The 12508-nt window shown below is 60.0% G+C and overlaps 1 protein-coding gene across 1 annotated transcript; it reads right to left on the reverse strand.

Annotated features, from left to right (window-relative positions):
* Positions 1–1486: 1486 nt before the first annotated feature.
* Positions 1487–12087, reverse strand: LIN28A (lin-28 homolog A; the record flags this gene model as incomplete). The annotated part of the gene is made up of 4 exons (XM_082296669.1): positions 1487–1700; positions 2742–2926; positions 11058–11236; positions 12057–12087. The coding sequence occupies 4 exons, from the start codon at positions 12085–12087 to the stop codon at positions 1487–1489; spliced, it is 609 nt and encodes a 202-aa protein (XP_082152795.1).
* Between the last annotated feature and the right edge of the window lie 421 nt (positions 12088–12508).

A 12508-nucleotide genomic window follows, 5' to 3' on the forward strand; every position in this document is an offset into this window, starting at 1 on the left:
CCCCACACATGGATCCACAGACCCAAATGCCTCCATCAGTGCATGGGGAAGGGAAAGAGACCATTAAAATACAGTTAAAAAGAAAACAAATCCCAAACATACCAAAAACACATTTGAAAAGCTCGACAACACGTCAGCCCACCTAGCAAACATCCAGTGAGGTAGATCTACACTTCCAATACAAACTTCATCATTTCTTTGTGCTGTTAGAAAAAACCCTCCTCTCTGTCCAGCACTGGGCTACAGAGGCATTTTATCCCTGAGATTGCTCGAATACCTGAGAATAAGTTGCAGGAATTATGTCCTTTCTCTCCTTTTTTTTTTTTTTTTCTTTTCTTTTCTTAAAGATTAAAATATACAAAAATACAAAACCAGAATATTTATATTAAAAAAAAAAAAAAAAAAAAGAACAACAAACCCAAAACAAAGACGACAAACAAACCCAAAGATACGTCATTCACGCACATCCTAGTGCAGCTTTCACTTGGCCTTGGCTTCGGCACGGCCGGGGGGCTCCCCGGGAGAAGAGGGGTCCACCGGGGCCAATAAATAAAGGCAAGACTTGGGAAGGGCTGTGGGGAGGGGAGACAGCAGCCACTGACCCGGGACAGCCTTGTCCCCTGTCCCTGGAGAGGCTCAGCCCCAGAGCCAGCGGGTTCTGCAGCGCGGCATGGGCAGGAGGATCAGAGGTGTTTCCCCAGCTCCACGTTCTGGATGCCAGGAGAAGCCTGAGAGGGGAAGAGCTGGCTACATGAAACACCTTGTGCTCTCTGGGCTGGCACTTGGGAAGGATTAAGGGGAAAAAAAGTGTTTTTCTTGTGACTTGCTCTCCCCCAGGCTGCAGCTCACATCCTACAAATGGGTGGTGTTAGTTCAGCCCCGAGAGAGGACCCATTTCCTCCCAGACTGAGTCCAAATCCGGGCTCTGCTGCTGTCAGCAACCGTGGAAAAACTAAATCCTCACACCTTCCCTGAAAGTGAGAAGCCACGAGGAGCAGAGGGACCCACGGGACTGGCCCATGGGCATCTCCCTGGTGCTCCCCAGGCAGCCTTTCCCTCAGCCCCCCTCCCGGGGCAGGCACAGGAGCGGGTCCCCTGCAGCTCATCCAAGCTGTGCCGGAGCCTGGAGTTCCTCCCTGGGATGTTGCCCCTCTGTTCCTCCTCCCCAAGCCATGGCCGCCTGGCTTAACTTAGGAAAAGAATAAAGATTAATCAAATATGTTCAGGTTTTTTAGTGGGAAGAGGTGTGTTGGGTGCTGCCTTCCCCTGTTTTTGGAACAAGCCATCCTGATAATAACAGGGCTTTTCCCAGCCTGGGACTGGGGGGAAAGGTCTGTGCAGGGACACCGGGTCCCCGCTGCCAGCACTGCCACCTGCCCTCCCCAGTCCTTCCCCTGCCCTCCCTCCTCCGAGCCCCACGGCTGCCCCTTGCCTTGCCAAAGCCTTCTCACCCCGGTGGAAGCCCCCCTCTCCCTGCCACCCACCATCATTCCCGGGTTTCGGGGAGGAGGGCCGAGCTGTGCATGTCCTCCTCCTCTCGGAAGTAGGCGGGCTTTCCCTGAGAGCTGGGGGACTGCTGTGCTTTCGCTGGGCAGTTGGCGACCATGTGGCTGATGCTCTGGCAGAAGTGGCACTTCTTGGGCTGCGGCGGGAGCTTGCACTCCTTGGCGTGGTGGTCCAGCCCACCGCAGTTGTAGCACCTGTGTGAGGGGAGGAGAAATGAAATGAGGTGGGAGGATGCTTTGGCCGTACCTGGGAGCTATCTGGCTTCATAGACAGAGCTGGGCTCAGCTTTTGGGGTGGGTGGTGGCCCCAGGGTTGGTCCCTGCAGAGCCCCAGCTCCAGCACGGCCAGCTGGGGCTCAGTGGTGCTGCTGGTACCCAGGAGATGGCAGCAAACCCCTGCACTGAAGCCACACACTGGGGACAAAGTTGGGATGTTGGGGGTTCCTGCCCCTCTGGCTCCATCAGTGCCCTGGCTCCTGTGCCTCCAGACCCCGCTCCCGGGGTTACAGTGCCACAGGAACGGGCAAAGGAACAACTCACATCCCCAGCTGTCATCGTGTGGGGACAGCCCCCAGCGTGGCTTCTCACAGGGCTGTGCCTCCCAGCACCCATCCCATGGGTGCCACCTTCACACGGCAGCAGCGCGGGCAGAGGGAGCTGCCTCGTGTCCGTTTTAAATCCCGCACCCATGAAGGACGGCCACAACCCTTTTCTCTTTCCTTTTCCTTCACAATTCCTTTCTGATTAATCTAAAAACCTGTTTATGAGAACAGCTGAGTGGGGTGGACAGTATCCACTGGGAAAACTGGGATGAGGCATCCCCAGGCAGACGGGATGGAGAGGATGGGAGAGGAGAGGGGGGATGAAGGGCTGGCCAGAAACTTGCCCCGGGGCTCCCATCTCACCGTGGGAGACGCTGTCAGGACGTCCGGCTATTTCCTTCCCACAAGGAAGGGTTTCTCTTGGAGAAAATTACCCCAGCCCAGCACGGCTCTCCGAGCGAGGGGAGCGGCCGCCCGGGGTGTCCCTGACCTCTGCCCCTTCCCTGCTGCTTCCCTGCCCTTTCCCCACCGAGCTGCATCTGCCACTCATTAACCGCTGCAGGAAGCTGCTTTCCCAGAGGAAGGGTCACTGCCCATCCCACCAGACCCGTGCCCATCCCCGGGGTGCCCGGGCAGCTCCTGGTGCCCACAGGGCTCAGCCCCTGCCCCGGAGCAGCTCTGGCTTGGCCCTTACCGGTCTCCTTTCGATCTGCGCTTCTGGAGGCTCTTCCCTTTGGGCCTCCTCTCGCTGCCGATGCAGAAGACGCCCCCGGGGCCGGTCACCCGGATGGACTCCAAACCTTTGGATGATTTCTTGAAGGTGAACTCGACAGCTTCGCCCTCCTTCAGGCTGCGGAAACCCTCCATGTGGAGCTTGCTCTGGGGGGGGCACAGGGAGAGGATGGGGGTTAACACAGAGCTGGGATGTTCTCCAGGCACACCACAAACCCCTCCCGTGGCACAAGAGCTGCCCATGTCTCCTCTGCCTGTCCCTTGTTTTTGCTTTTTTTTTTTAAATACAAAAGGATCTCGAGGCTTTGCACAATCACATGAACCCAGCTCGTGGCAGGACCTGCAGAAGGCCAGGAGGCTGGAAGCCAGCCCCCCCACTGCAGCTCACCTCAGTTCAAGCCCTTTAACTGCCTGCAATAATTAATTAAGCAGCCATTTGGCACAGGATTATCACTGCTGGGAGCTTCTCCCATTCCTTCCAGGAACACCACATCAGTTATCACCACTCGATCAAACTAGGGGAGCCAAGAACGATCCAGGCTGGGGAGTGGGGTTGTGAGATGACAGGAAAACCCACTCCACTTTCAGGGGCTCTGTCTGTTTTAGCAGAACAAATCCCTGGGGAGCAGAGCTGGGTGATGCAGCGGGCAGTTCTTAACCCCCTGTGCCGTGAGCATCCCTGCCTGCTCTGCCCGAGGGCGGCTGCATCCCGGGCAGCAGTTCCAGCTCGGCTTTGCCGCAGCTCTGCTAGCGGAGCCAAAACGAGCACGAGCAACGAGTTCAGGGGAATTTGCTGGCAGAGGGAGGAGCAGCTCCAGCCGGCTGGGGATTCCCAACGCCTGCGCGGCTGCAGCAGGACCCTGCATTTATGAATGGAGCATCTCCCCCATTCATGGCCCGGAGAGTTCCCGTCACGTGGGCCGTGTTCTCCCATTCTTCCCGCACCGAGCCTCCGTGTGAACGCTGTACAGGACAGGCAGGCACGGTCTGCTCCCATCTTCACCCCAAACCTCACCAGGACCTGCGAGGAAACACCCCGTGTAAAAGCAGAGATGGAAGAAATGGAGTTGTTGGGTTATAGGAGTGAATTTTTCTTGGCAGGGTCTTGCAGGGCATCCCTGTGTCTGTGGGCACATGAGAGAAACGGCAACACAACAGAGCTCAAGGAACAACTCTTGAGACCCTTTTTCTGCTGCTTTTCCCCTCCCTTTCTGTGTCTGGGGGTCCAGCTCAGGGTGGGACAGACCCCATGTGCTGGGCCAAGTCACTCCCATGCACTGGATCCCCTTCCCTGCTGGATGGGATCCAGAGTGGGCCACATGGGAACCTCCTTGCTCTCTGACCTGCTCCTGCTGCCTAAAGGGAGAGCCAGACCCTTAGCTCTGAGGTCCCAAATGACAACACGGACATGACAGAGTCTCACAGCCACCTCTGCCCACCCAGGGCAGTCCCAGCACTACCTTCCCCTGGCAAACCCCCACCGTGACCAAACACTGCTCCCCAACACCGACCCAGCTCGCCCTGTGCTGAGCATCCCCCACGCAGGAGCTCTGTGCCCAAAGCACCAGCACATCCCAGAGGTGCCTCAACACCTCGGCTCAGCCACCCACCCTGCCCCATCCCCAGTCTGTGGGGTGATTTGGGCAATGGGAGCTACCACGGATGGGGAATTTACCCCACTCCCACAGCAGCCACAGGGTTTAGGGGGTAAGGAGGGGCTGAGCATCACTCCGTGGCACAGGGGATGAAGCCAACCACCTCCCGTGGCTCCTCTCAGGACGTTTACAGCCCCAGCTGGCCCAGCTGTGTTTACACTGAGGGGATGAAAACTCCCAGGCGCTCAGCCCGGAGCTTCGGGATGAAGCTGAGCCGTGCCAGGGGGGACCCCAACGCACGGGCTGGGCCCCCCCAGCCCAGCCACACCTTGGGCACCGCCACCCGACTGCCAGAGTCCAGCTCTGACCACCCGTCACCCCCACCTCGAGGAAGAGGAGGGATGGGGCAGAAGCTGCCACAACATGACAGGGAAGCGATTTATTTTCCAGGAACGGGTGAGGATGACAAGCACCCCCCCAGCCCCCTCCGCCAAAAGGCCAAAGGAAACGCCCTCTCCCCAGGGAAGGGGGTGGGGGACAGAGGCTGGGGCGCCCCAGCTCTCCCCCCCCACCGCAGCCTTTTGATGTGAGCTGCAGAGTGGCTGGTGGTCCCTGCGCATCCCCCTGCCCCCTTCCCAAAACACACACATTGCTGGCATTCCTCTGTTATCAGATAGGTAATCAAACTGCAGCCCATTGAATTAGCTGCATACCTCCTGCATCTGAAAGGAAGGGGCCCAGAGCCCCTGTCCCACACCACACACAAAGCCGGAGCCTTCCCAGGCCTCCACACACCCACACCCCCCCCCCAAAAAATAAAGAGAGGAAGGGGGGGATTGGAGCGAGCCGGGGATGCTGGGGATGAGGGGGAGCGCAGGGGAGGGCCAGGGCCGGGAGCCACCGGCCAGCGAGAACAAAGGGCCGGCGGCGGCCTCGCTCCCGCTGCCCAAATTCCAGGAGTTCCAGGCCCCGGCGGGGGGAGGAAGGGTGGCCGGCATGGCCGCGGGCCCTCTGACCCCCTTCAGCCCCTCCACACATCAGCCCTGTGTCCAGCTCGCCCGCTGTGGGAGAACTGGGGCTCGCCCGCTGGGTGCTGGGGTTTGGGCTCTGGGTCCCTCGGGGGAGCCGAGGGGTCAGTCTTGGGGGAGATGGTTTTGGGATGGGGGGTGTGGGGTGGCCCTGGGCTCGGGGTCACAAAGCATCGCCATCCCAAAAGAAGCGTAGCCTAACGCGGGGATTTCCTTGTGCCCAGAGCGAACCGGCGGGACAGGGGACAGAGCAGAGCTTCACCCAGCGGCCCCCCCGGGCATCACGGCGGGCACCTCTCCGCTCCTCCGCCCTCCCTTCCCCTCCCATCCCGCAATCCCCGGTTATTTACGGCAGACAAAGACGCAGCACGTGAACTCTGCCCACCCCCCCGGCACTGGGTGTCCCCCCGGCACACGGGTGCCTTCATCTCTCCTCTTCCTCACACCCAGCAAATCCCTCATCACACATCCCACATTTGGACCCGTGTCCCGTCCTGAAGGGATGGCACCGTGGGGCGCCCCAAACCCCACCGCTGCCCCCCAAACTGCCGGGCTCCGGCTCGCCCCCACCCCGCCGGGCTCCGGAGGGGCTCGGCCGGCCCCGGGGTCACCATTGTCCCCGGGGCCTCCCCAGCGCGACACAAGGGGACGTTTATTCCCAGCCAGCTCCGGCCACTCAATCAAACCATCTTTGTGTCCAGCGGGGCCTGGGGCGGAGCGGCCGCTGCACCTCGGCTCTCCAGCGCCCTTTAAACTGAAATCCTTGGAAAACAAGCCGGGCCGGGGTGCTGGGGTAAGGGCGGCTGCAGGAGCACCGGTGGCAGTGCCAAGCTGTGCCAGGGGTACGTCTGAGCCCTGCCTCAGCGCCGGGGGGTTGGTGCAGAGATAAGGAGGGCGATGCCTGTGGAGCCCTCGGGGAGAGCACAGGGGATTTAACAAAACATTACCAAGGCTTTCCACTGGCTCCCTCACCGTCATCTGCGGCAACATCCCTAAGGACCTCTCCCGATTTCAACTAAAATCAAAATAAAGATATTTTCCTGCCAAAGTGATGTTTGCTCTTAGTTTTCCACCACAAGTCAGTAAAATTAAACTCCAGATAGCAATTCCGAGGGGAAAAAAGAAAAAAAAAAAAAGCCTCTACCCCAGTTTAATCCATCAGTTTCCTGTCCTAAATCCTTTTAGCTCCTTTGGTTGTATTTTTCCCCACCAAAACCCTCCTGCACTTCCCAGGGGCAGCTAATTGGGATCAGTGGCTGCGTATTGGGATCAGTGGCTGCGTATTAATTTTGTGCCCCTGTCTTAAAGCAGGAACAGGGCCGGGAGCAGCCGCGCGTCTTCCGACGGTGATTTCAGCTCCATTCCGCTTATTCTTACGAGTAAGGGAATAAGGGAAAAGGAGACGCCGGAGCTGGAGCTGGGGGCGGCAGGGGCAGGGGCTCGCCAAGGCAGTGGCTCCATCCCAGCCCTCCCCTGCTCCTTCCCCACTCCATCCCGGGAGCAATCCCATTCATTTGGGCCATATTATCTAGGAGACCATTCCAGGGTGTTTTCTCTCCCTGGGGCAGGGAGGGGGAGCTGGGGGAAGGGATGTGCCTGCGGCCATCAGTTAATCTTTAGACAGAGACAGGAGGCTTTTTTTGTGTGTGTGTGAGCGTCTTGAGGGAGTTTCAGGGGTGGAATAAAGCCACTCTCTTTCACTATTTCCCATCAGGACGCGGCGCACAAGCGGCGCAATACAATTTCATTCCAGCGGTTATTTAAAAAAACCCACAAAACAAACAAAAGCAAAGAAATTGCTGCTACCCCTCTCCCCCCTAAAAAATCAGAGATTCCAACGAGCATTTCTACCCCAGGGGATCCCTGTGGGAGTTCCCTGCTCGTTGCAGGGAGGTTGGACAAAATGACCTTTAAAGGTCCCTTCCAACCCGAACTGATCTGTGATTCCATGATCTCTTCCCCAGGGATGTGCAGCTCTGGTGCTCCCGGTCCCGCAGCCGCCCACGCCGGGGCCCCGGGGTGCCCACCCGGCGCTGGGGGTGGCCCTGGTCCTGCTCAGCAAACACGGGAGTGCTGCACACGGGGAAGCAGGAAAAGTGAGATATTACCGTGTCCCTCCAGGAGCATCACGGGTCCAACCCACTGACCCAAACAGCTGCTCCGAGCCGGATTCCCCGTCCCCTCGCTGCCCCCCCAGCTCTGCACAACCCAAACCCCCTGCTCGGACCCTGCCCCACACCCCAGCACAGGGCGAAGGCAGCAGGGAAAGGCTGGATCCTGCTCCCTGACAGAGAAACTCCCTTGTGACCTCTCTCCTGCGCCGTCAAGGATGGAGCTGCCTCCAAACACGATTTTTTTAAAGCACCTCACGCTCACGTGGATGATTATTTTTATTATCCTGGCCGAATGCACGGGGTGGCACAGGCACAGGTGGGTGACAGCCCAGGTCGGCTCAGCCAAAGCCCGTGTCCAAAGGGCCACTTCCATCCCGTTCATCCCATCCCCTGCCCGCCCGAGCCGGGATGGAGCTGCTCCGCCAGCCCCGACCCCCGCCAGGCTCCGGGGACGGCCACACCCAGGGCATCACAGGGGACAGAAGCCCCTCCCGTGCTGGGATGTGCCCAGCAAGTCCCACACTGCCCTGGGCACTCGGGAAGGCAGGAGTGCCACATCGCAGCCCCAGCAGGTCTAACCACGGGCACGGCTTTAAGTCCCCGCAAGGACACGCAGGACCAAGTCACCAAAGCACCAGTGACCAGCCACTGAGGCCACAGCAACCACAGGGTACCCGCGGTGCCCAGCAGAATTTCTTGCTAAAATCATGCAAAGGAAGAAAAAAACAACTGCATTTATCGGGGATTTAGACCTGCTGGCTTGGAGAAACGCTTGGAAAGGCAGAGCCAAGCTGTGGAGAGCAAGGATTTCCAGGCACTGGACACCCTCTTCCACTCTGTTCTCAGCCAGGCCCCAACCCCAAATCCCAGCCCCTGCTGGTCTACGCTGTTCCTCCAGCTCCAACCAGTGGCACCGAGCCTTGATTTTCTCCTTTTCTCCTTTCCCTCTTTCCATGTTGCCTTCCCAGGCAGCTCCACACTCCTGTAAGTGATGCTCAGAGCCCGGGAGCCACATCCCAAGGGACCACTGCAGCTTTGGGGTCTTCACCATCACCAGACCAATTTCTGCCACCTCGGGATCCCTGGTTCCTCAGGGGTGCTGCTCAGCCCTTCGCCTCCCCGGGACGATCTGCTCTGCTCCTCTCTGCTTCATCCCTCCTGTCTCCTCACAGCCCCCAAATGAATCCATCTCCAGTGTCCAGGGGAGGCATTTGAACCCAAATGCCTCATTTTTAGCTCACAATGCGAGGGAAAGGCAGCCCCAAGGAGCCCTGTTAGTCTCCTGTCCTGCCGAGATTTTAATCTCTTTGTGATCAGATAAAGGCAGAGGGAGATGGAGACGCGCTCCCTGCAGAGAGGGGCCATTCAGACCTGGTTCCTGTAATAAAGTGATTTAATAGATCTAAAGAGGCCAATTCCCTTCTTTCTCCCACAATTACTTCCTGTGGGTCATCATTCACGTATGTAAATGAAGAGGGGAAGGAGCGGGTTTTGAGGGGCTCTGGAGTGTTAAGCCCCAAAGGATGGTTTGGGGCGCTGGGTGCTGGGCAGGGCACCCCGAGCCCTGAGCTTTGCCCCCCCGGCTTTGGTGGCTTTTGCCCTCGCAGCCCTGACTCCTTCCCCGGGGAGCGGAGCCGACACGGGCTTTTGGGAAGCACCCGGATGCCGGGAGGGGACAGCAGCGGGACAAGGACCCGATTCCCTGCAAGCCACCCAAAAGCAGCGAGGCCGCGGTGGGAGCTTGAGTTGGTCCCTCTCCAAGCAGAGGCCACTGCCGGGATGCTCCGCAGAGGGAGAGACACCGGGAGCACGTCCGGCTGTTTCTGCGGGAGAGCAGAGACTTTGTGCCACCAGCGAGCGGAGCAGGAGGCAAAAGCCGACCCGGAGGAGAAGGATTCTCCATCAGCCCAAAGATTCTGGTGGTGCAAAGCCCTTTGCTGCAGCAGAGGAACCCCCCACACCCCCGCGACCCCTCTGCTACCCAAAATAAGCTGCTTTTCCCCAGAGTTCCCTGTATTTCCCAAATGCCACCATCCCTGGGATCCCACGGGATCCCACGGCTCCCCCGACCTTAGGAACTGGGTGGCACCGGGAGGCTGTGGGTTTCTCCGAGCAGTGGGATGCTCTGACAGAGTCCAGCTAATTCTCTTTTCCTGCAGGAATGTAAGAGCAATCAGGAAACCAGACCGTCTAGGGGCAATAAACCCCCAGGAGAAGGGCGGGAGGTTCTCCCCAGGAGCACTGGGTCCCGCTGTGCTACATTGAGATGCAAAGGCCCATTTGCTCTCTGGAGAGCACCAGGATCTGTTTTCCCCGGCTGATTTGGAGCCCTTGACTCCAAAACCGGCTGTGTCCTAGCCTGGGATAGCAGCTCCTACCAAGGCACTTTGCCCACGCCACAGCCGAGGGAGAAGGGATATGCATCTCCCCTGGCCATCATTTGCTTGCCGGGTTGCCAGACCTGCCTGGAGCATCCACTCGTGGGCAGGGAGTGAGCGACCCCCGGGAGCCGCCGCTCCAGGAGCTCCTCACACCCCAGGGGCTCAGTCCTGCACCCCCAGCCCACAGGATGGACCCAGTTTGGGGGGGATTCGGGCCCACGAAGAGCAGCAGCCACTGAAGGCAGCTGGTCCAGGACTCCCCAGAGCCAGCACCACGATGCTGCTCTCAATCGTGCACGCAAAATCCCGCCGTGTTTGCTCCGAAAACACCCGTGCTCCCTTGGCTCTTGGTCCCTCTGCTCCCCACCCCCACGGCAGCCGCTGTCCCGAGGTGAGGGACACCACACAGCCCCCTGTCCACACGAGCCGGCGCTGAGCCCCACATCCCCTCCCAGCGCTGGCCCCGCTTCGGGCACCATCTCCAAACCCCTTCCCCCAGCCCCCCGGGGGGGTCTCCCGGCAGATCCTCCCCCGAGATCCGGGGCGTTCAAGCAACCTCAGCCCCTAATCCATGGCTTCCCTCGGTGCAGGGTCCCCGACACGCGTGGGGCTTCCCCGCTCAGCAAGGTCAAATCCGGACACGGGACTGTCACTATCACACAGGATCCGTAGGGACACAAATCCGACGCCTTTGTGCCACCCGCGACTGGGACAAGGGGCGCGGGCAGAGATGCCCAGTCCCGGGATGAGCTCCAACGGGAGAACTCCCAGTCCCGCATCCCTGGCAGGCTCGGGGCTCCCGGGGTAAAGCCGCCCCTTCCCCGCGTCCCTCCGCGCGGTCAGCGGCGTCCCCGCTGCGGCGCATCCCGCCCGGGCACCTGCTCCCCTGGACCGGCCCCGAGGGGCTCCTCAGGGAACAACGACGGGAAAATGAAATCGCTCGGGATCAGCTTACAGGGCCGGTCCCCGGAGAGGAGCCCCGGCTGCGGCGGTGCCCGCCCTTCCACCCGCCCCGGAACCCCGGCCGGGCGCCGGGCTGGGCCAGGGGAAGCCACGGCCGCGCCGGGAGGCGGCGGAGGGGTCCCCATCCCACCCCGCATCCTCCGGAGGGTGCACCCCCGTCCCCTCCCCGACACCCCACGCGGGGTCCGGCCCCGTACCTGGTGCACGAAGACATCGACGGGGGAGTCCAGGGTCGCGCCGCCCTTGGCGGTCATGGAGAGGAAGCCGAAGCCCATGCGGACATTGAACCACTTACAGATGCCGGAGCCGTGCAGGGGCTGGGACTCGTTCTCGGCCTTGGGCGAGTCTCCGGCCGGCTCCTCGCCCGGCTTCGCACCTGGCGAGAGACCCACGGAGCCGCTGAGCCGCGGGGCTGGGGGAGCCGCGGGTCCCCCCCGGCCCAGCCGCCCCGCACCCAGTCGGGCAGCCCGCAGCAGGAACCGCAAATCCTGCTGGGGTACCCAGGCTGGAAAATGCCAAAAAAATCCCCAACCCCCCCAAAAAACCGACAGAGAGGTGAGCTCTGCCTCCACGTGGGCATGGGGATCACCCCAGGAAACCAAGGGGGCTCCTGCCAGCACGACCCAGGCAGTGCGTGGAGTGGGAGCCCTAAATCCGTTTCTCCATCAAAAACGTTAAAAACGAAAAAAAAATTTAAAAATCCCAGGCACACACACAAAAAGACCAAACAAGCAACAGCAACAAAAAAAAGCCAAATTGTTTTTCTAAAATCAAAATATTAAAATAAAAATAATAATTAAAAAAAGGGGTGGGAAAACGCCCCCAAAATACCAACCCGAAACCCCCCTGCCCCCAGCAAGCCATGCTGGAGAAACTCTCCCCTGCCGTCAGCATCCCCCCTAGCACCGTCCCCCCCCCCGCTCCCAAACACCCCCAGCAGCCACCACCGGCCCCAAACTTCTGGGGTCATCCTGGGGCTGGAGGGGGGGATGAAAAAAAAATGATAAATCCCCCCCCTGCGAGCCCCCCAGCGCTGCGCGGGGCAGAGGGGCCCGGCGGGCCCGGCCGCGCTGCCGGGGCGCAGCGGGACTGGGTGGGCCGGGGTCGGGGGGGTCCCTGCGCCCCCCAGCCGGGCTCTGCCGTCGTTATTAATAATCGCGGAGCCGAGGCGGGCTGCGACAATAATATAACTTAACCTGCAAACTGCTGGTTGGAAACAGACCCCATCCCGACACTCGCTTGCAAATTCCGAGTTGTGGCTGTTACCGCCTCCTCCCTCCTCCTCCTCGGCCAGCTTTGAGGGTATCAGGCCAGCCAAAAAAAAAGGAAAAAAAAAAAAAAAAAAAAAAAAAGGAGGAAAAAAAAAAACCCAACAAAAAACCCAGCTTAGACCCCGCCGGGAGAGAGCCGGGAGAGGTTTGACTCCATCTTCACTCCAACAATAGGGGTGGGAGGGAGCGGGAGGGTTTTTTCAAAGGCTCCCAAATTCTCGCAGACAATAGCAGCCCCCGCCCCCCCCCCCAGGACCCACCCGCGGGGCCGGGGGGCGCCGGGCCCTGCTCCGCCATCCCGTCCCCACGTGATACTAATTAACCCCCCCGGTAATAGCGACACATTCCGGGAGGGATTTGCAGAGGGGGGGCTGTAG

Source organism: Coloeus monedula (assembly GCF_965178545.1).
Source record: "Coloeus monedula genome assembly, chromosome: 24".
Classification (NCBI taxonomy): domain Eukaryota; kingdom Metazoa; phylum Chordata; class Aves; order Passeriformes; family Corvidae; genus Coloeus; species Coloeus monedula.